Source organism: Blennius ocellaris (assembly GCF_963422515.1).
Source record: "Blennius ocellaris genome assembly, chromosome: 14".
Classification (NCBI taxonomy): domain Eukaryota; kingdom Metazoa; phylum Chordata; class Actinopteri; order Blenniiformes; family Blenniidae; genus Blennius; species Blennius ocellaris.
In genome coordinates, this window is record NC_137663.1 from 25192613 (window position 1) to 25217164 (window position 24552).

Sequence of the window (24552 nt, forward strand, 5' to 3'; positions counted from 1 at the left end):
CGTTCTCTGAACCCCCCCCCTGTACCCCCCCCCCCCCCCCCCCCCCCCCCCCCCCCTCCGAAGCTGTGGTTGCTCTTCTTCTGGCTCGCCAAACTATCTCTGCTCGCATGTTTATACGTCTTTTGTTTGGGTTCCCAAGATGTGGACATGATTCACGTAAACACAATTTATTTTTCCATGTAATATAATTCCAAACAGAACACACACTGCTTATTTTACGCTTTGAAGTATTTTCTATAATAAAATGGCGACTTTTGGCTAATTGGGATTTGCATTGAATTCCAGGTTTGGGAGCGTCGCCGTGTTGATATAGACGTCCCCCCCCCCCCCAAAAAAAAAAAAAAGCCCATTGGTGGATTAACAGATTCCACATTTCTCAGCAAAAGTCTTGAAATCTGACGGCTGGAGATCAATCTGTCTTTTTTTTTTTTTCCTTCTTCTGCAGCAAGGGATGATGGGAGCGTGGCGGTCGCCCTGGGTTACACGGCCCACCTGGTGCTGATGATCTCCTGCTTCCTGCAGATCCCCCTGAGATATCCGGTGATCCACAAGGGTTCACGCTCCTCCATCAAGGACACCATCACCGACAGGCTCACCGAGAAGGAGAGGAGAGTGAGTTGGAAACCCCCCCCCCCACAAATCAAAGCAAATAATCCGGAAGGTTTACGTCGTAAATCACGTTTCTGGACGATTCCTTTTAAGGGTGGATCCAGAATTCTGTCAGTAAATAGAAGTTCAGGCCCAGATTTTTTTTTTTAATTAATAAATAAATTAAACTTCACCTTCATACTTTCTTTAATTCATCCTACATTTAATTTGGACTTGCCATCCAACTAGTCATCTTCTACTGCTCTGTTCCTTCGGCTCCAGTAACTCTTGTGTTTTTCTTTCTATTGTCTCGGAGTGTTTTTGCGGGAATGTTCTGACCTTGACATTATCATAGTGTCCCGACCTTTTTTTCCCCCCTAATTTTATTTTTTTTCCTCCGACCGTATCTCAAAGTAAGAGTTCTGTGATTTAAAGTACATGATGTGCTGCCAATCGGAGAGTTTTCTATCAAGCAGTAGGAAGTTCAGTCGACCTGTTGTATATACCTATACAACAAAGCGAAACTTTTAAAGTTGAAATTTTATAGTTGTTATGGTACTATTTTAACGGTGGAGATGAAAACTGTCTGTATGTGGCCCCTGATCGATTGTGTGAAAACAACACCACGACCTCAACATTACATTTATGTCCCGTTTCTATACGGTTTAATCAGATGTAGTGTTTTCTGGGTTCTGTACGGCCCATCAGAGATCAACTCCACAACTTGAAAGTCACCGTTTAACCTCAAAATCGTGTTTTTTGGAATTGGAACTAATTGGAACTAATTGGGGACCCACACCCGATCTGGGAACCGGGGGATCGTCTGAACCGCTGCACCTCATCAATACAGACGACGGAGGAACAGGAAAAACTCTCCACTGAACTTTCCCTTCGACTTAACATTTTAATTCGTCATAACGTTTTTCGGTCCAAATCTAATTTAGCCCCGTTGCAGTCTTTGTGGATTTGTAACCCGGGCCGTGTGTGTGTGTTATAGTGTGTGTGTTATAGTGTGTGTGTGTTTCTCACTGGTGATTATTCTTCTCTTGTGCAACCGATTTCTCTTGTTTCCACCCCGGCGCTCGCTGCCAGCGCCTCACAACTGTTTTTACACACTCTGTCTCTTCCCATTATCCCAGTTTGACTTGGATTTAGTTTAATAAAAACAAGTGGATTTACTTATCCGCGCTTTCCTCTTTCCAGCCGCACGCTTATCGGCACGATTCCGCCTCCGTCGCTTCCAACATTCTTCTCCCCGCGACTCCAAACTCGACTCACCGGTTCAGGGAGAAAATCTTGAATTAAGCACAAATGCCGTACGTTTGACTGCCGCTCAAATGAAATATTAAAAACATGACAATTTTCAAATGTGAAAACATTCCCCAAGAGAAAAATTCTCTCTCTTTTTTTTTTCTTTCTTCTTTTTCTTTTCATATCGCCCAGCGTTTAACGACCGCGCCGTTGTTTTATTTCCACCGGTTTTATCACACTTTTGACGAGTCCGTCCAAAACCCGAGCAGCCACTCTTAAATAATTCAGTCCTGCCAGATCTTCAAGATCTGAAATATGTAGTCCATTTAAATTGCCAGCCTTTTTTTTTTTACAGTCTTATTCCCCGTGAGGCCCTAGATTTTGAATTTTTTTGACAGATCGTAAATTCGCCCGAGTTAACAGAGAGTGCGAGTGTGTGTGTATAAAATTGTAACCCGGCCCTGGAGAACTTTTTTTTTTTTTTACTGCTTAACTAGTTTCTGCAGTTCTGGTGGTGTTACTGACCGTTAAATCCAATAGAGGGACGCCGTGAAAAGGTGAATTTCTGAGCGCATTGAAGGATTTTTCGAGGAACAGGCGTCGGGAAAACCAGCGAAAAGTGTTGTTTTTACTTTTTCAGCTGAATCCAGTAGCACCATACTTATATGATGTTATGTTTTGACAATAACGTCTAAATTCAAATTTTTTTTTGATTAAGAGTTGAACTTTTCTTGGGCCAAAACATGCATGTGATGCTGTTTTGTTTTAGTCTGCCAGTAAAGTCGCTTTATTTACTCTGCATGAGAGAAACTGTGTCAATCAATCAATCAATCAATCAAATTTTATTTGTATAGCCCTTTACAATAACCCAGTGGTACCCAAAGTGCTTTACAACAAAGCTATAAAAACAATACATTAAGAAATAAATGCAGGAATAATACATAAAAACAATAAATAAAACGGGTGCGACGGTGCTGCAGGTTGGTGGAAGCCTTCTAGAGATTCATAAAAAACAGAGCATACAGAATAAAATACTCTGCCCTAGACAGAGACTTAAAAAAGTGAGTTTTCAGCTTTGATGTTTATGTCTCCACCTTGGAGTGTCTAAAAGAAGCTGAGCTGAAGAACCAGGGCCCTGCCGTGGTCACGGAGAGTTAGAATATCAGACCGCTAAGAGGGACCCAGGCCGTCGACGGCATTAAAAACAAACAACAGAAGTTTAAAATCGATTCTGAAAGGAGCTGGAAGCCGGTGGAGAGACGACGGCACAGGGGGGACGTGTTCACGTCTGGATGAGTTTGTAACTAGTTGAAGACGTGAAATAGAAAACCCTGATTGTAGTTATTTGTTCTGTTCAGACGGTAAATAATTCCACACCCTCCAGGTGGAGCTGCTCCGCCTCCCGCCTCCGTAACGTTACGTCAGCGTGTGCAGCAGTGGGGGGACTGTAATTACACCGATGCAGCGATTGTTTGTGTGTGTTATGGTCTCGTTTCTACGCGTCGCGTTGTGATGATTGCCTCCTCGTCACTCACCTGCTCAGGTACGCCCGGATTCCACGCGTGCGCCCGGCGAGTTACGGGCAGCGGCGAGGAAGCGGCCGCTATAATCACGGAGACAGCGTGATAAAAAGAGGGAAGCTCAGACTCGTCGGCTCCGCCCCCCCCCCCCCCCCCATACTGTTCCACGTCTCAACAATTTGTTTTATTTCTTTTAAGAAGAGATGGAATCATTAGTAGGCGGTGGTTCTCACGGGTTTGCCTGCAGGTTTGCGGTCGACGTGTTCTTGTTCGCACGCTCGGGGAAAGCTGGCGTGTGAAGCGGCGAGCGGCTCGAGGCTCATTACACTCAATTATTGAAATGGTTGCGAGAAGAGATGCAGGACTGCACGTCGCTGCTGGAGCAGCACTGCACACCGTCAGGACTGCACACCGTCAGGACTGTACACCGTCAGGACTGTACACCGTCAGGATGCCGCTCTGCCTCCAGCTGGGCTCCGACCTGGTTGTTCTAATGTTGTAGTACTGACGGTGGTACTGACTGGCTGTAGTACTGACTGACGGTAGTACTGACTGTAGTACTGACTGACTGTAGTACTGACTGACGGTAGTACTGACTGACGGTAGTACTGACTGTAGTACTGACTGACGGTAGTACTGACTGACGGTAGTACTGACTGTAGTACTGACTGACTGTAGTACTGACTGACGGTAGTACTGACTGACGGTAGTACTGACGGACTGTAGTACTGACTGACGGTAGTACTGACTGACGGTAGTACTGACTGACGGTAGTACTGACTGACTGTAGTACTGACTGACGGTAGTACTGACTGACGGTAGTACTGACTGTAGTACTGACTGACGGTAGTACTGACTGACGGTAGTACTGACTGACGGTAGTACTGACGGTAGTACTGACTGACGGTAGTACTGACGGTAGTACTGACTGACTGTAGTACTGACTGACTGTAGTACTGACTGACGGTAGTACTGACTGACGGTAGTACTGACGGTAGTACTGACGGTAGTACTGACGGTAGTACTGACGGTAGTACTGACTGACGGTAGTACTGACTGACGGTAGTACTGACGGTTGTACTGGCTGACTGTAATACTGACGGTAGTACTGACGGTAGTACTGACTCAGAGCCTCACCAAGTGCTACTTGTACACCGCCACACTTCTCTTTCATTTTTAGTCCCGTGCCCACATTAGTGAAATGCCAGATGCACATAAGCCTCCTGCTGTGGTTTCATCCTGCTACTTGGTTCTATTTAACTGTATTCAGTTGAATCCAGCTCAGAAAAAGTCTCGTTTAACCCGAGTTCAGTACAAATTTACTCTGATTTACTCTGATTTGTGAAGCTCCCGAGCCCCGAGACGCTGTTTCTATCTTCCACACGTATTCCTATAAGCCATTTAGAGTCGGCAGATACCCGGACAATCCTTACAAAATGTCTGGAAATGTGAAATTAATCTCAGCTCATCGCAGATTAATCGCACATCGGAACCATTTCTCAATAAGTTTTTGGTTAAAAGGTAACGTAACGTAGCCCACCGGCGTTAGCATGTCTCCCCCCGGTTGCCTGTGGAGGCGAAAGCAGTGTTTACCTCTTTATTTTCCACATTCACTTAAACACAACCTGCCTCTCTGAAGTGATGGCGAGAGCACTGAGCTGACACTTTCACTTCCACACGTCCGCACGAATGATAATCATCCGGGGGGAAAGAAGTGTGTGTGTGTGTGTGTGTGAGAGCGGAGGCCGGGCGGCCATGTCTGCTTATTACCGCTGCAGCTGGACACGCCCACCGTTTCCTGTCCCTACCTCAGCGGGACGTCAAGTCCCAGCAGCAGAAAACTCCACGACGAACCCGGTACAGGGTCTCTGAGCGGCTCCAAACACCCCGGTTAGTTTTTACACCGCCACCCCCCCCTCATGTTTATGACCCCTGAGGCCCAGACGGGCTGCAGACACACAGCAAAATGATGTGTGGGGAGATGGAAAGCAACTCGCCGCGCTCGAGAAGTGTACAAAAAGGGGGTGATTAAAGTGTCGGAAAGAGGCAAACAGTGGTGATAAGTGAGGTGGCACGGGATCCGTTTTCTTTCTTTTTTTTTTTTTTTCAAAGTGTGGTAGGATTAGCGAGCAGGCGGTCAATTATAACGGCATGCGCACTGGAAACCCGTCCCGTTTTAGTTTCAGGTTCACTGTATCTATGATTTTTCATCATAGATCCTCTGCACCAACAACAGAGAAATATATTAAAGTTTAAATTTAAAGGTTATTTTACGGGTCCAGCCCAGTCCTAGTGAACCTGATCTGTCATCGAGCTATATTTGGCACAAGTTTTACACAGCGACGTTTTGGAAACGATAATCTGTTTACATGGAAACGATGTAGTTTTCATGTTTGGTCACTAGTGGGTGCTGTTTAAAGCCTCACACACATGCGCACAGAGAACAATGTGCTATAAACACTCACATTGGGTTTACATGGACATTCGCATGGACAGACGACCAAGTTAGACTTTTATTGTGGTGACTGTCAACTATAAAACTACCAAGTCCCTCTGTAGGCAAACATCGTTGTTATTGCCGTTGTTATATGTGCAGAAGAACTACAGTGTATTTCCGTCATCAACACAGAGGCTGAACCCAGACGCTTCCAGAACGTTCAGTTTTCCGTGGCAACTGAGTCAAAGAGTTTTCAAGAAGTTGTATTTTTAGCGATTCTAATCAGCGTTGTCACGTAAACAAACACCCAAAATGCAACAGAACTTTTGCATTTCAACTTAAACGTTGTGTAAACAGGACCTAAAACTCAAACTTCACTAAAATAACCATCTTATCATTATATCAGAATAACATAGTGACGTGTGTTTTGGCTCGACGGATCTTTGTGCTTTTTCCTGGGCGAGTTTGTCGTTTGGATTCAAATTCCTCTTTCCCGTCGGACAACGTTACTGAAATATTACCCTTTAACTCGTAGTTTCTGCAATATATACATTAGATATGAAAAGTATATTATTTCATCTCATCAGAAGCATATTTTCAAGTCGTATATCTCAAAAGGTCTGTTGGTATTCTGTATAAAATATCGATTTTTTTTTTCTGCACATCACAGATTTCATGTTGTCACTAGACGCCACTATGGTAAATTCAGCCCAAATAGAGCGCGGTTAAACTGCACGCTCAGCAGTTTGGGTGCTTTTTGCAGGTTTCAACCGACAGTAGTCTTATATGAATACTTTGCTTTGTTTGGATCCGAGGGGATTAAAAACTACAACTGGAGACAAAGCTGTTTCTATTAGTCTGCAATACATTCAGTTCCTAAAAGACGTCCGTTAAGACAATACATATGATTTTAAACTCCACTTATTCCGTTTTTTTTTTTTTTTTTTAAATTGTGGTTTCTTATTATACAATAAATCAATTCTTGAAATAAGACATGCTGGTTTCTTCACATCCAACATAAAATCCTTCACGTTTGTCTGCAAACAGCGTTGGATCTGGATGTTCTTTGCCACCGTACGTGTCGATTCCGGCCTCGACGAGCAGCAGACCTGCAGCGTGTCCGTACGAAAATATTTCATCTTTTCCGTTTGGCTTGCATCACTTTTTTTCCCCCCCCTCTCTCTCCACCTGTGAAAGGGTGAATAATGGCCGCCTTATTCCAGAAAGCTTGAGCCGTTGCCACCGGCTGGCCGTGATCTTCAGTCTGTAGCCGTAGTTTGAATCGGAATCGGCGAGGAGCTCGACGCCGCCGTTTGATTTTTTTTTTTTTGGGGGGGGGGGGGGGGGTTTGACCGGATCTCAGATTCTTCAGCCTCGTCCAAAAAATGTCCTCCGAAACATCAGCCGGGCTCCACAACATGTTGCGTCCACATTTGGTCTCATGGAGCGCTCGGCTCCAGTGTTTCTGATTGGACGGGGCGGGAAGTGGTGGTGGGGGGGGAGGGAGGAGATGTGATCCAGATGTCCAATGTTTGATTGAGACCAGAACCCGGCCATTAGAAAAAGCAAGCACCGCCTCAGAGTCGTCCGTCCTCAGGATTGAAGGAAATCTACTTTTGGAAAAAAAAAAAAAAAAAAAAAAAAAATCTTCTTATCATGTATAAAGGGATTTACACATTCAAAGGCAGAAGAAAGTGTTGGTGCTGAGTGCGACTGCCAGGGGAGGGAGGGGGGGAGGGAGGGACCCGATCAGGACGAGAGGAAACCCGTGGGCCCGAAGAAAAGAGGTCATTGTTCCGGGGCGCCGGCGGCTTCATGTCTCTTTAACGCCGACCATGTGCGCGGGAGGACGGGGGGGATTTGCACCCAACCTGTCCGGGGACGAGGGGAAACGCTGCGAGACGCCGCGGCAGGTTAAACACCCTGCTTTACTACGCAAACCGACATTAGTGGAAAGCATGGACACACACACACACACACCGGGACGGTGGAGTTCCGCCATTCACTTAAATTCCACATTTTGGACGCGGTACTACTTGAAAAACGATACTCCACGTCTCTTTTCATCGCAGGCAAAAGAAATGCGAAGTGAAAACACACAGTTTGAAGGTTTGATTAGGCTTCTTCTTGATTTTATTCTCTCTCTCTCTTTTTTTTTTGTTCCCCCTTTGAGCCACTAATTGCTGCTCGCTGTCTGATCGCTCTTGGAATTGATTGTCTGGGGGAAGACATGAAAGACCCTCAGGCCACTGGGAAATGTCCCGGTGCTCCTGATGGGCTGTCATCACTTGATTTTTCTTTCCTTTTATTTCATCTGGGCTGCCCCGGCTGAAGGAGGAGAAAAAAGAAAAAAAAATCTCTTTTGTACGTTTTTCTAAATAGCTTTGGTATTTTCGTAACAATTCTAATCTCAAAACTTGGACTGCGATATTTTAAACACGCGATACCAAATGGCGGTCTGGCTTCATGCACTTCCATTTCATTCATTCTCAACGTCTGCACAGATGTTTGAAAGGCCCGTGAACGTTTTAAAGTTAGTTTTTTCCTTTGTACGTCAAAATGAGTATAATGCTTCTTAACAGGCAGCCCTGTTAAAATGTTAAAAACCATTTTAAAGCGATACTCAAAACTGATTACTTAAATTTTTTATTACACTTCCAGTATTTGGCTTTATTCATAAAGATACCGGCTGCTGCGTCACTACTCCATGATTCAGGATCATTCTGAATTCATCGTTTACACGACAACGGTGAAAATACTGAAACTTTTCATAAATTCTCTTTAGAAACGGGGAAAAAATGCTATGTTCTCCTGGGACTCGTCGCTTTATAGTCGACAAACACCATAATAACAATCCAATACGAATGTCCATCAACTGCCTATTGTTATTTATTGGTCACTGTTCTCCGTGCGCTTGTGTTTGAGGCACCAAAACTTTAAAGAATTTCAGTTTTCAGTGACTTCGAGCACCGTTGTCATGTTAGACGGCAGGGAAGGCAGGGTTTATATCTATATATATAATAATATATATATACACAGTGAGAACATGTGAATCTCCGGCTCACTTTGAATCTCCTTCAACCTTACAGAATCAAATCAACGTAACCACTTTCCCTCAGTATAGAGATGAAAATCCTCCAGTTTAGTTTTTTTTTTCTTGCCCCCCACTGCGATACGCACATGTTTCGTCGTGCTTCACTGCCACGGTCACCGTCTTCTCTCACAGAGGAGATGAATGAGGCGATGGGCTTCCAGGGTCCAGAGCGCTTGAATCCGATCTGAAAATAGCTCATTACTTCGGCCTGTGTCGGCTACAAAGGCACGGCGGGACCGGACCGGAGTGTTTGCTTGTCTTTTGAGGTTTTGTGTGGAATCACTCAAGGACAATTGCGGCGCTGGTATGTTTATAATGGCTCCGGACGAGGCCAGAAGTCTCTTCTTGCTTTGACAGGTTAGTTACATTAGAAGCCCTTCATCTCTGGAGTCGTGCTGTTTGTGCGGCCGATTCAAAGAGTTGTGTATTCTTTATTAAAATCGATAACAAGGAGCACGTGTGTCGGAACGGCGTTCTGGAGGCGGCGTCGCCGGACCACTAATGGATTTCTTGATATTCTCCTCCACCATATGCCGATGGACTCTATACGCCAAAGTGAATTATCTTTAAAAAAAAAAAAAGTGTGATGAATTGGCCATAAAAGCGGCGTAGACGTGCGCAAACCCCCACAGAATCAATCTCACTCACTTGTTGATCCCGCCTGTGTTTTTTTTTTTTTTTTCAAGAAATATCTCCGATCGTAGTTTAATGGGTCTTGCCACAAAGATCCCCGGCTGCCAGGGGGATGGTTCTGAAGCTGTAATCCCCGGGCTTTGTCCTCCAGCAACTACTGTGGGGCTCTGCGGTTTCAAACTGGAACGTTCTAACAACCACTTGACGGATCGCCTTCAAACCTAGTGAACGGAATCGTGCAAACCTCGAGGTGATCGTTCATAGCTGAAGTTATATCCCTTAAGTTTGGTCTTCCATTGATATATTTTTTAACAGGGGGCTAATATATACAAACCTACATAATGTCACTATTGGTGTTGTTATTAGTTGATGACCTGCAGAACGCACACGTCTCTATATGTGAACATGCAGGTTTTACGCAGGAAATCAGGCCCATTGTGTCTTAAGATCACAATTCCAACTCTTATTGTGAATAAACTAAACTGTTTATTATTCCCAGAGAGAAATTCTTGGACAGAATTGATAAAAAAAAACAAAAAAAAAAAACATGGAAGACGTAACCGCTCGAGGAGAAGGTTTTGGGACTTTTCATTAAAATTGGCTTTATATTGAGATTGTTTTCATCTTTTGTACTAATTGTTTGGTTTTGTGAAAACCTAAACATTTCCATTAAATATTCTCTGTGCCTCAACAGAGAAAATGGTTATTTTTGGCACTATTTTGCCGGTCCGGCCCACTTCAGGTGAAATTGGAGTTAATATTGTCCTTCGTTTCCCCCCCATTGTCCTAAATATTGTAAAGATGTTGAACATGAGATCTAACTTCAGCAACAACCCCCGACTGTTTAAAATCATCTATTTACAGCGACTTTAGTTTCAGTCAGATACTATTTGAAATGTCCCAGAAAATGGGTTGTTATTGTAAATGAGAACCAGGTCGCAATTAACTTTGAAAAAAAAAAAAAAAAATGTGTAGGAGATTAAAGCTAAAAACGACAGAAGATGAGCTGACCGACGACCAGATGTGATTCTAATTGTCCCTTCATGAATCTGTGGACCGTTCATAGTGTTCATGGTGTGGATCCAGTGGACGTTCCTGCATGTGATTAAAACAGTGCAGGAAAACAAAGCCCAACGACAAAATGAAAGTGTGTGTGTGGATTTTGGGAGGGTTAGTGGACCCCTGGATATTCTTAACGGCTGTGACGAAAACGCAGAATGACAGAGCGAGCAACTGCCACGTCACTCGGGAGACACTTTAACGGCGCGGAGCGAGATGGCGAGGGGTCTTAAGTGCAGCGGCGCTCATTAAAACGGCATTCAGTGACAGACGCTCAGCGTAACCATTCCTCCCATATTGAAAATTGCAGCCCACTGTGATTTATATAGTAACCGCTGCCATTACAGTTGCAGGGCAGGTGGTTTTTTTTTGTTTTTTTAATATATATATATATATAAAGCAGCCCAGAATGATTTATGATCCCCCCGTGCTGTTTGAAATTTCACATTAAAGACATTGCGAAACTTACAAGCACCCCCAGCATTAAAAAAAAACAGGGCTGGGAGAGCCGGCCCTTTCGTTTTGCACATTTGCCGTATTAATTAGGACGTCCAAACAGACAGGCCGACACATGTGGACAGTGTGTGTACATTACAGCGGGTCGGTCCGTCACCAGAAGTCTTCCCACCGTAGTACAGCTCAGCCCGACCACCCACCTGCAGAGCCGCGTCCTCCTTTACACTCCTCTGTTTAATACAATGGACCCAAGAGAGAGTAAAAAAAAAAGGGGGGAGGGGGTCCAGTATACGAGACAAATGCCGAAATCTACATTCTTTCTGCAGTTTGTACAAGAAGCACCCGCTGACCCCCGTGGCCTCGCTTCTCTAACAGGCCACTTTTACCAGAGCTGCTGCAGAGGCCGCGCCGGCTGTTTTGACAGAAAAACAGCGCCCGGGCGTCGTCGGCGCCCCCCCGACTGCGACTCTAAAACACTTTTAACTGGGAAGGCCCTCAGTAAACTCTCCTCGTCTTCTTTTGCTCAAATAGCAACCGCGAATGTGGCCACTTTGACCAGACGCCAATAAAAGATGTCATGTGCTGCCGACACCTGTCAAAGCCCCCCCCCCCCCCCTCCCCCCTCCTCTTTCTCCCCGGGGTGCCATGCAGGAAGACGGTGGAGACACCGGACCCGAGATGAAAGAATTACAACTCGTCCTGATATTAAAAGATCCCCCGCCGGGGATTAAAGACGACACGGAGAAAGAAACGGACGGCAGTGAACTTCCCACCCGTTGTAGCCGCGTGTTTATTGGTTGTTTCCTCCTTTTAACAAGAGCCCCCCCCCCCCAGCTTTATATTTTCAGGTAGTGTGTAGCGGGTGTCTAGACCCTGCAGTTAAACGGCTGGCAGGCCGCGGGAGGTGTTCATATTTTCGCCCCATAAAGACGAGGGGACTTTCCGCCTTTGTCCTGTCGCAGTCTGCTCACTCATTAATTACACATCTTCTGCACCTTCAGCATCCTTGGTGGAGGAAGAGGAGGAGAAGTGACGGATTTACTTCCACTGTCATTTTTTTCCCTCGTCTTTCATCCCGTTTGAATATCACTTAAAGTCCCAGTGAAATGTAACACACTACTTTGCAAAAAACCATAGTTGGGGTCCTACTTCTAAGGTTCCTCCGACTCTGCCCCACCACTGTTGTCGCATAAAGTTATTTGAATTTTGAATCTGCAGCGGAGGAAGTCGGGGGAATCCTTCTTTGTGAGCGTGACATCAAGAGTCGTGCAGATCTCGATCTGTTGTGTTTATATCGGCTTGTTTCCCTCTTAAATATCCAAGTTTTTATAGTGTTTGAAGTTTTAGTCGGCGTTTTATGAGCCTTGACGAAAGATTGAGCCTGGAAGAGACTCGGGCGGCTAGCGGCTAGTGGGAGCCGCTAGCTTGGGCGGCTAGTAGACGATCAAGTAATACCTGGACTCATCGTGATACCGCGCAGTCGGAAAAGCACTTCAACCGATCCAGGAAGCCGGGTCGTTCTGCCAAAAGTCAGGAGCCTCAAAGGTGAAAACTGGCGGCTGCTGAGGCGAGGAGACGAGGACGAATGGAGGACGAAGCGTCTTCTGCTTCCTCAAACATGTTCCAGACGGGGTCACCGATGGCAGAACGACCTTCTGTGTCTTCTTCATCAATCACTGGGTTTGAAATGACGACGATGATGAAATATGGTTAAATTCAACCTCTTCGTCGTCAAAAGTCTGATCCTCCATAATGTACACACAACTTGGGCGTGTGCACAACTCGTGACGTCACTCTGTTATTGTCAGAAGTGATTCGAAGTGATTCGCATGTACAACAAAATCAAACGGGAGGACAGAGCGCGCTCCGTCGGCGCCGACCGGCGATCCCAAGACCTCGTTTTAAATCAACAAATCAACGAATCGCGAGCCACGAACTGCCCGTTTTCTCCCGGACGCTCCATCAGGACGGGCGCCGATTCGGTCCTCCAGGAAACTGTGATTTATTTCATCCCGTTTAAGCCTCCACGACTGTTTCGGTTTACGCTGCTGGCTGACGGATTAAAAATGGCGTCCTGCTTTGTGACGTCTCTCCCACACGAACTCAAACCTCCCGTCCCCGAGGTCGGCGCCGAAGCTGAACGGAAACAAAAGAGGCGGCTATGTGAATAATTTTCGGAGGGTTTTTAGTGTCTCCTCTTACTCTGTTTTTTTTTTTCCCCCGTCGGCTGAAATTGCTCCACTTCACCGTCGCGCTATCGTGTGCGCGGATTCCCGAAAACACGCTCTTCGGTCGGTGCTTGGACTTTATCTGTGCAGTTGAACGTTTTCCAGTTCACACATCGCCTGTTGTGCCAGGTGCACTAATACTTGGCTTGACTTCCTGTTTCCTATTTTTTTTCCTCTCGGTGCGAGTCGCGTAAAGCGAGGTACGATTGGATGCTCCGTGTTGATGTTGGATGTTTGAGGGAGAGTGTGAGAAACTGCAGGTCTCGCTCTCCTGTTTGCACAAACGGATCTGTCTTATATTTCTTTGCGTTATGAGTTTTCAAAAGAAAATCGCAGTATAATGACGTTTATTTGTGTAGGGTTACGAAATGTCCTGCCTCTAGTTTTACAGTATATTGCGATTGTCCAGTGATGTGCATTCAGGAGACGAAGGAAGGAGAGAAAATATCAGAAAGAGGAAATCTTTGTTATAAAATAACGGAACTTTGCCGTTTGCGATCAGACCTCATCGAGCTGCAGATGAATAAGAAGATAGAATTTAGTATAAATACAAATCTTGGTGAAATAAGGAAATAGATGGCTATATGAAAATAATCTAATTGAATTAATTCATAGTTTAATCCACAGGTGATTCTAATGACCATACAGCTGCCGTCAGATAATATCTGTAGGACAGAAATTCGCCCGAAAATTGAGATTGGAGCTCAAGATAACTATCACTTTTCAATAAATAACTTTTTGAAAAGTTGGTGCATTTTCAAAAAGTTGCGCTTTCGTTGATTCCGAGCGCCCAAAGCACGACAACACACACGTGACCTGCTGCTGATTCTCTACTGTGATTGGACCGTTGTACTGAGGGCCGTCATAGTAACTAGTAAAGGGCACAAAGCTTTATTTGTTTCCTTTATGGTCGTTTTTGAACATTTTAAAAATCCTAAATGGTCACGGAGTTATGGTTATGAGAAGTATGGCTGCCGGATTCTGTCAGTGGAGAGAGGATAGTAATAAATTAGAACCACAAATCAAGTAGGTTTAAGTGGAATCTGCACGTTAAGATGATCACGACGCAGGAAATGTTACAGGAGAGATCAAAGGGAACGGAATCCCCTTAATTCGACCTCCACTTTGTACATGCAGTCAGAAAAATGTGGCCTTTAAACACCGAGAAGGTTTCCTGCTATTTAATGAGCTGAAATGTAGAATACATGAGACGTGAATGCAAACAGTGCACACCCGTTATAAACTGCCAATAAAGCCATAGAAGGAAGTAGAAGTTGACTTTATTCTTAAAAATAAATAAATAAAGTCCACAGTCTTGATGTGTTTAATCTGTGAATCTAAATCCTGCTGTGAAATTCATAGATGAAGAGCTTAAAAGACAGTTTAACACTTTACACATCTGCTTTCTTCACATATTTATACAGATTTCATAAACAAGGTGTGTTAAATTGCTTTGAAACATCATTGCACACTTTTTAAATTTTTTTTAAGGGTGAACTTTGAGTGAAATAGAAAAGGAATGTGACAACAAGCTGTGTGTTTGCATCCTCCCATATAATGAAACGCTCCCCCCCCCCACCTTCCCCCCCTCCCCCTCCCCACCGGTCCCGGATCCTCCCTGCTGCTGTGTAATAATATATTTGACTTTACTGGACGTCCCCGTGAGGAATTCCTGGTGTTTGGTGAACCGGAGTCTCTCCAGTGTGATTTCAGACACAGTGGACAGCGCTCATTAATCACCTCGCTGTGACTCTGTGTGTGTGTGTGTTCATGAGTTTGCTGGTGTGTGTGTGTGTGTGTGTTGGAGAGGGCTCATGTTTTCCTTTTCATACGTGTTCATCAGCAAACACATCCTATCTATTTGCGGGGAGGTGATATTGGCTGTTGTGTTGTTCTTCCTCTCTCTGGTACTTATTTCCCGCTGCCGGGTTATGACTTGTGGCATGTCGCCCCTCCTCCACTTCAGGGATACGTAACACATGAAAAAAAAAAAATGGGGCACCTATTTTTTTTTTTCTTTTTACTCGGCAGACTATGCAAGCAACATCCTGTCCGACTTCACTCGGGGGCTCCGACGTGCTCCATCTGTCCAGGGTTTACTTCTCCCAACTTCCCGGAGCTGCAGATCACTGCCTGAGTGAGGAAGGTGTTTACAGTGAGCGCCGGAGACGTCCAGGCCCCAAAGTGATACTAAACAAACTCGCGAGCCTCGGATAATTAAAAAGAGAGAGGGAAAAAAAAAAAAAAGACCATATGTATAAAACTCGGCCACGTCGGGAGCAAAAAAACGTGGGCGCCGTGTGACGACTCGCGCCGCAAAACAATCAAACTGCGGCTTCGAATTCGCCGTTGGGACGTCTGATTCAGGGTTGTTGGCTTGATCTCGGCCGACGGCGCCGAGGAAGTGCAGTTTCTGCTGTGTTCTTTTCTACATACCTGTTAGGTCATATAGGCTCAATGAATAATACAGTAAATTAACGACGGAGCCTCGTTTGCTTTTTACTTCGGGATTGTCGAAAGGCGTTTTCGCTCTTGAGGACAATCGCAGCAATAAAGTTGAATAAGAGCCATTTTCAAAAAGTTGTGTTTTCAGTGCCTCCGTGCACCATCGTCGCGTCAACGGACACATTTGTACTTGAAAACCTCGTCGCGTGAACAAGACAGGTCTTCGCCTTCAGCTCAAAAACTGCTGCACCGCAAAATTCAACCACGTGTGTGTGTGTGTGTGTGTGTGTGTGTGTGTGTGTGTGTGTGTGTGTGTGTGTGTGTGTGTGTGTGTGTGTGTGTGTGTGTGTGTGTGTGTGTGTGTGTGTGTGTGTGTGTGTGTGTCATCATAACAACCCTCTCCTACCTGCCTCGTTCGCTTTTTACTTTGGGATTGTCGAAATGCATTTTCGCTCTTGAGGACAATCGCAGCTATAAAGTTGCAAAAAAAAAAAATTCCACCTTCGGAGCCATTTTCAAAAAGTTGTGTTTTCAGGGCCTCCGTGCACCATCGTCGCGTCAACGGACACATTTGTACTTGAAAACCTCGTTGCGTGAACAAGACAGGTCAAAAACTGCTGCACCGCAAGATTCAACCACAAATGTTTAAAACTGTAAGGGTGTGTGTGTGTTATCATAACAACCCTCTCCTACCTGGGGATCTGCACCAAATGTCAGGAAGAGACGAGTCCGACCTCGTTTGATATTTCAGCGTAGAGATCCAGAGGTGAACACCCCCCCCCCCCCCCCCCCCCCCCCCACCCCCCTCCTCCTGACAGAGGTCGTCACTGTAAACGCCTCTGGGCCACATCAGCGCTCTAAAGCCAAAGAGCAACATCTGTTTGGATCAAAACCCTCTTGTTGAGCCTCCTCGTCTTTTATTAATCTTATCACATGTAAAGAGCTTCAGTACATCGTGGTACACATGGATTGAGGTAGATGACCCCCCCATCCCCCCCCCCCCCCAATGTGTTCAGACTCTCTGGTAATGGATGGACTGCAGTGCGTCACCTGCTCCCGTTTAACGCTCCGCTTCCCGTCTTCCACAGATTCCCTTTGTACCCCCGGGGAGAGCGCTTTCATTTTGAATACGGCGTCTACCTCCTCAACAAGAACATCGCCCAGGTAAGATGTGAACGTTTGTCACACGTGTGGACGTTTTCTCCGAGAGAGAGAGAGAGGATGAATCGGTCTGAAAGGCCTTCAGCCTGTGAGAGTGGGGAGAATTGAGTGTTTTTAGAGACGGCTTAATGTCGGAGTGATATTCGTCAAATCGGAGGGGCCGTTTTCCAGATCTGGACGACGTGTTCGGTGGCCGTTAAAACCTCTAACCCAGTGCAGAGGAGACGCCAAAGAAACTCCACATGCAACTCTATTGGAGGCAGATTTTGAAGAAAATCAATAAATAAAATGCACGCGTCATCTGGGATTTGACAGTTTTAGAGGAAGAAATCAAGAGAGACTTTAATGTTTGGATCTTCCCATTATGACTTTCAGAATTATACGTCACAGCTCAAGAGTTGATAAACAAAAAACTTCACAGATACCAGAATTAATGCATACAGTTTTTTCCAAAATCTAGGGAACCTTATATATGATATAATCATGCAGTGTTGCTGTACTTCCCCTCAGCTGATGGTAAGACTCCTCATTCCAGTCCAGATGTGTGGGGAAAAAAAAGAAACCTCCTCTTTGTCTTTCATTACCTCCCGTCGCTGCTGTTTAATGTGTTTGGCTTCCTCGAGGTTTCACATCCAGTCACTTTGATACCTGCACAAACTTGTGGAGTCGCTTAAGAGGGTGGCGGCGTTCTTCATTTCTCTTCACACAAACCCTCCGCTGCCGCGTCAATCCACACGTCGGTCCGGCTTGTTTGTGTTTCCTCAGTGCAGCTTCTAGTGATACTTGTTCCTTTAACTGTGAGCAGTAACCTGCACAAATAGCAACGTAGCAGGACTCTGTGTTTAGTGCAACTGACCTGCTGCTGTAATCCGTCTGAAATCTCATTAATCTGAAGCCGTGTACAACACGTGTAAATGAAATTTTATTTCTTTAACGCCAAATACAAGATTGTAAAAAAAAATACCTTAAAAATGACTGAGAAAAACCAACAATTCTACATGAGCAAGTGGAGAAGACGGTGGAAGGGAAAATTCCCTTTTAACAGCAAGAAAGAAAGAGTAAAGATTCTATATTCAATTCAATACATATAAATCCAATCGCTGCAGAATGAAGGAGTTTTTTTTTTTTACATTTCACTCTATTTTACACCATAAAGTATGGCTAATGTCTTTATGCTGAAATTGGCGCAAATATCACTTCTGATCGTTTGCTTTTGCAAAAACTTTTGACTTTTCCAAGCTTATTCTTTGCACAACAACAAAGAAAAGCTTCAGAGTTTAACAGCTGAAGGTTATTCTAGCACTATTTTAGCAGTCTGGAACGCTCCCCTCAAGATGAAACTGAGACGTTTGACGCCCCTGCTTAGTTCAGAGGACATTACTTGTCACTGCTCATCGTGCTTTTCTTGAATTTTCATCTGTACTTGTACACGTAACGATGTCGACCCTGGAAAACTCCCTCCGCTTCCCCTCGTCGTCTGAGCAGGAACGAATAAGACGGGACAATTAGCACGGGCAGGTGGCCGACTTGAAACCGCTGCAACGTTAAGGAGGTTAAAAAGCCCCCTAATAGCAGACCGCAAGCTGCGAACCAATATCCCGGTCTGCCATCTTCCAACCGCCGCCCAGGGGGAGGAGGAGACGGACGGGGAGGTAAACGTTCATGGCAGCGAGTGGAAAGTAGTGCTGTGTGGAGCCACCAACGGTAAAGCCTCCCTGTGATTGGATGTCAAGTGTCTGACAAAATAATGTGTGCTCAGAAATGGAGGCCTGCTAGTGTGTATATATGTCATTTTCTTTTTTTTCTTTTTTGATGGGGGTGTTGTAGTCCAATCTAGTCACTGCTTGTTAATCCATCGCTCAAAAGTCAAAGCTGAAATACGATCAATACCATGAAGTTGGTAGTATTCAGTACTCAAATAACTGTTTTGACTTTGCACACACACACGTGCACTGACCAAAATCTGGCAAACGTTTTGCAGTAAAAGCTCAAAGAACGCTCGTTTGTGCTTTATACTGCTCGTATATCTCGAACGTGGAGCGTCTTGTACTTTCTCATGCTCCGCAGGTTGGAGCGTTCGTCTTCCAGCAAACAAACAAAAACAAAAAACCCCTCATCGGGACGGGCGTAGCTCAAAATCGAGGCTTCGGGAAGTTTCACGTTTGGGCCAAAGAACATTCACACCGCTGTATTTATGCGCAGGAGAAAAAGACGGAGGCAACATGTGAACGTATTTGGCACGTATGTAATTTTTTGCACATGCCAAACATTTGGTGTGCAGCGGTTATACCTACTTTTCAACGGGTGTAGATCCCCTCCACCCATCATCCGTCTTATCAGACCCACACATCATGATCCGGGCTCTCTGAGATTTCTATTTCACGTATCTTCACCATGTGGTGCCATAAGATGTAGTGCCTCGGGCCCCGTGCTGCTGAAAGTTTGAGTTCTCTACTGACAGGAGGCACATGGAAGCGACTTGAGAAAAATCAGCAAACATCTCTTCTTCTTCTTCTTCTTCTTCTTCTTCGACACCGATTCCGAGTCGTGGGGGGTTGGAGCCAAACGCAGTTAACACGAGATGAAGGCTGAGTGAAATTGGACATTTTGCTGGTTTGCCATCATGAAGCAAACACAGAAATACAGTCGCTTACATTCTACGAGGGGTTTCAACCTTTTATGACCAAAAGAGCCGTTTTTCCGACTTTCCACCAAAACAAATTCAGCCGCAAAACTCATTTAACTTTCAAAATGAAGCTCGTGCAGCTCCTAAAGTTTCATATATGGTTTTGATATATGAACATAAAATGTGTCTCTCGTTGCATTTTTGAAATTACAATTCAGGAATCGGGACTTTTTTGAAACACAAAGGATGCATTCTCACTTGAATCTCTAAACGTGCCGCTATGCAAAGCAGATCTCGGAAACTGCCTATTTGATTTGATATTTTATATGTAAACATTTTTCGGCTCTTGCTTTATAGTGGGAAAGTCCGTTTGTCTTCATTAGGGAGGACATAAGAAGCAGCCTTTCCCAATACTAGTAATACTAGTATTAAACTAGTGATACTAGTTTGATAAATAATGCAGTTTTCTCTTTGTATTTTAAATTAAAGGCCCTAACGTCAGATTAAAGGCCCCATGTTACATCTTTCTCAGCCTGGCACTTGGTTCTGGCCTCGTCTTATTTAGCCATCATGAAATTAGCCGTGTGACAAAGCCCCAGTGTGCGAGGCGTTTCAAAGCCCCACCGTGGATGAAAGATGAGATTCCGGACAGCTGGACGTCTTCACCTGCGTCCGCCGAGCGAGAAAAGATTCAAACGAGAGCTTTTTTTCACACAGATGGAGGCCGTCAGCTGGAGGGCAGGTGGGCACACGCGAAGAGCGTGGAATCTGCGGAATAACGTTTTAATAAAAAAAAAAAAACGAAGCAGAAGCTGCATGTGAGCTGGCAGTTCTGCCCGGAGACGGGCTTCCATCGGGCGCAAAGACGAGAACTGAAAACTAAATGTCACTCTGGCAGACGCGGGGTCTGGGCTGGAACCGAGGTCTTCCAGCTCTGCGCCGGAGAAAAACACATTATCTTTGTTTCTCTGCTCTGCTTTGATCTGCACAGGAGAGCGTCTGTATGAAAGCTGAAATTTCACCCTGTAAAAATACTAAGTGCTGTCTTATACGTTCCATGTGTGCCCGGCTCCGTCGACATTAAGGATGAGTTATCGGGTTGACCCGGAAAGAAAAAAAGAAAAAAAAAAACAATCCGATTTTGCCGCATCCAGCAGCATATGATAGTGATAACCGGAGCATTGTTCCAGAGCAGGAAAAGTGGTAAACATGTCCGTGTTGATCAAAACCGAACGGGCCACCCTCCGGTGGATTCCACCCTTGGATCTCGCGTTGCAGCGTTAATGTTGTTGAGTTCCGTCTGGGGAATGCATTAAGCGGAGCCTCTGTCGATTTCTCCTTATAAACCTAATTAGGATTCTTTAACCTCGTCTGGCTTTCTCGTTCTTTTTTTCTTCTTCTCCCCATTAATTAATTGCGTCTTGTGTGAGGAAACGTGACCCTTTGACCCTGAACGTTCCCGGGGATCTGATACGAGCTGCCAAACATGCAACGTTTAACCCTTAGATGCACACGTGGGGTCACAAATGACCCCACGGGTTGTTATTCTTCAACATCTTTAAAATGAATTGTTGTAATATATATTCATATTCCAGGTGTTCCTCATAAAACGTGTTTGTGACATGAGGCCATTTGCATTTTTTATGTATTTTTTTCATAATTATTAAGAAATTGCAGTTTTTGTATCACATTTGATCACTAATTCCATCACACGTCATAATCTGTCAATGAAAAATTAGTTCATAAATGTAGGATAATACTTACATGTACGTTACTGGGTAGAACTGACCTCCAGGGCGGTGAGACTGCTGACATCACATGTTTAAGTGGGACAGTCAGAGTTGCGAAGAATGAAGTTTCATATAAGACAAAGACTGCAATTCCTTCAAATTAATGAAAAAATAAAAATAAAAAGTGCAAATGGCCTCATGTCACAAACACGTTTTCCAACCCAGTATATTGCCAAAACGCATTGATTTGAATTGGAACGTGTGGAAGAGTGTAGGTATCGGTAGGTTGTGCATCCAAGGGTTAAGTCGCGGCAGACGGTTGTTATTTAGATTGCGGTTATTAGAACTTCTCCTCCGTTCGGGCCTCTTTCGGCCGTCGCACGGCTTGTCCGGCGTCTGGCTTGGTGATGCAAAGCAGAGGTCTGGTTTCACAGCGGCGGCCGCGATTGGCCGCCGGTCTGACGGACGGACTGGCTGGGTGGGAGACATTAGCTGTCCATCTCTTATTGAATTGCCCGACGTGGCTGCGTTTGAAAGTGATACAGGGAAGCTGGCGGAGGATCAGGGCCGCAGCAGGGCGACCCTCGGCTTTGATGTGGCCGTGGGGGGGGGGGGGGGGTTGCTTTCATTAGGCCTCGTGTCGCGGGGGGGGGGGGGGGTCAGGTGGTAGCACGCTCCCTCGTCGGCGCTTCAGGTTAATTTGTTTGACAAAGAGAAGTTGGGGGCGAAAAGCTCGGAGGAATGTTTGGGCCCGAGCCCAGCCGTCCTCTCCAGCTCCTTATTCCTTGAGCAAACAGAAAATATTTCAACTTTTTGACGACGCCTCGCCGAGTCCCTCATGTTTCGTGTGCAGATATTGCCGTTCCCGTTAACGCGAGTATTTCTCTGCGCTCCCAACTGAGAACCGACACCGGGACTTTTTTTAATGGAACTCAAAGCGAATCGGATTCTCTCTCTCTCCGACTTGGCCGTTACATAAACGCCATCTGCTCTCTGCTTTTTATATTGTTCTTGACCGCTGGTATGCGGCGGGGTCTGGAGGACCCGTCCACAGGGTGGGGTGGGGTGGGTGAGGGGGGTGGGGGGGGGACAAATGTTAAACCTGCCACTCCTCCTTGCAATGAGACAAATTAGCCACGTTAGTGTGGCTGACTCCAAAGGAAACCAGCAGCCTTTTGTCTGGAGGACGGCCATGCATTCACTCGCTCCCCGTGTTATCCACTTTGCTGTGTTGTGAAACAGGCATGTGGGCCTCATTAGACGGCAATTGATGCGACACACACACACACACACACTTTTCCAAAAAAAATGGAAAAACTCCAGGTTTTTCAGGAGGAGGAGGAGGAGGTCGGCACAATTAGTTCTCAGTCACTACGCCCGGCGTATCGTATTTTGTGGGCCTCAGGCACAGGAAACCAAGTATTGGGAATTAAAACGCAGTAAATCTGCTGCGGCCTCGACTCCGGGTCGACTCCGGGTTCACCTTTTATTTCTGTCTGCCGGCGGAGCGCTGCCTGCAGCCTGACCCCTCCGAGCGCCACAGCGGTGGTCTGGCGCGTACGTCACAGCGCCTGCTGCCGTTAAGAGTGGCAACTGTGGCTCCATAAAACACGGCTCCGACTCGCGGGGGGGGGGAAGCCTACTGTATTTAGTGGTTTAGAGGACGGTGGGGGGCAGCAAGGGGGGGGGGGGGTGGGGGTAAGTAACGGGAAGCCCCGGCGACAAAGTCGCGGGTGTAACGGTTGCTAAAATATTACAGCAATGAAACAGGACTTAAGAGTTTCCCACCGGGCGAGAGAGGAAGTGGTGTAGTGCAGCGTGCAGGAGGAAGTGCACCCTGAAGGAAAGGGTTTGTGTATGGTTTTGTATTTTATATATATATATATAATATATATATATATATATATATTCAAACATGCTTTTTACATAAATCTGTTTCAGGAGAGCAGGTTGTGTTTCAGTCCCAAGGTTTGTAATTCAATCCCCCCTGTCGTTGCCCATATTGGTGCCACGGGGCTCTTTGGGCAAACTGTCAAACTGCTGGGAGGGTTTTAACCTCCTCCTCTTGTGCAAACGGAGAACTGATAAGAACGGAGCATCACAAGGTCAAGGCAAGGGCAAGACTCCCATTGTGCAAAAATGTGGTCTCAAGTCCGGTCCTGAGCACGACACAAGTACAAAATACAAATTATTCAAATGCCAAAACTTTATGGATCAAATGTCTCCCAGCTTTCAAAACGTTTCATCTGCTTGTTGGTCTCCTGGAAATAAAATGGTCTTTAAAAGGTTAAATTCTTATTGAAACTCCCAACAATGACATTTATATTGCGTAATTTTTTTCTTTTCTTCCTTTCAGTAACAACTAACATGAGACATGAAGAGTTTGATGAACTATATAATTTTGCATGTACACTGAGCACAAGTTGTAGAAACTAAATGTTTACCAATCTTAACTTTTCAAAGAAGCTTTATTGATACAATACAACAGAAACAAATTATTTTTGTACACGGACGCCACCTAAACCGCGGCTGAGTGATTTGTAAATATAAAAAAAAAAAAACCCCAACAAAACAAGCTCTGGCTGGGAATCAGCCTCTGTTTTAACATCTACACATAAAACGATATGGAAATCCACAGCGTGTGTCATCGACGTCGGCGAGGCGATCGCAAACACACCCACTCGCCCTCCTCATCTCCGCTGAATTCCCCCCGCTGTCTGCACACTGGAGGCCCTTCCGTCATCTCTGCACCTCTGTGACAAAGCTCATGACCTCAGCGGGAAGAGACGTGACAAAGTCTTGCCCCCCCCACCTCCTCCTCCACCTCCTCCTCCACCATTAGCTCATGTGAACGGGGCCGGGACATAAACCATACGAGGAGTGAACGTTATGCCGCGTTTCCTCCACCTCGGGCTCCGACTTGATCAGGCCGTTCAAATTCCCCAACAGAAAGCCGTCTCCTGCCAGTATTAGCATTAGTATTAGTATTAGTAGTATTATTAGCATTCGTATTTCCTTCCCTCGGTGAACGCAGCTTCCACTGGAGGCGGTGCAGAGCGTGGCACAACTGGCTTCTGTGAATGCAGCTGCAGTGAAACCACCGCTGGACCGAGCCGCCTGCTGCGCTCACATTTTCCACAGTTGGCATTCCTGTAAGTGTGTGTGTGTGTGTGTGTGTGTGTGTGTGTGTGTGTGTGTGTGTGTGTGTGTGTGTGTGTGTGTGTGTGTGTGTGTGTGTGTGTGTGTGTGTGTGTGTGTGTGTGTGTGTGTGTGTGTGTGTGTGTGTGTGTGTGTGTGTGTGTGTGTGTGTGTGTGTGTGTGTGT

The 24552-nt window shown here is 45.6% G+C and overlaps 1 protein-coding gene across 1 annotated transcript in view; it reads left to right on the top strand.

Annotated features, from left to right (window-relative positions):
- Positions 1–24552, top strand: part of uvrag (UV radiation resistance associated gene) — a gene marked incomplete at its 3' end in the record, with an annotated part of 103263 nt that overhangs the window by 38939 nt on the left and 39772 nt on the right. The window contains 3 exon segments of the mRNA XM_080508681.1: positions 446–609; positions 611–612; positions 16800–16875. Of these exon segments, the coding sequence (XP_080364807.1) occupies positions 446–609; positions 611–612; positions 16800–16875 (242 nt within the window).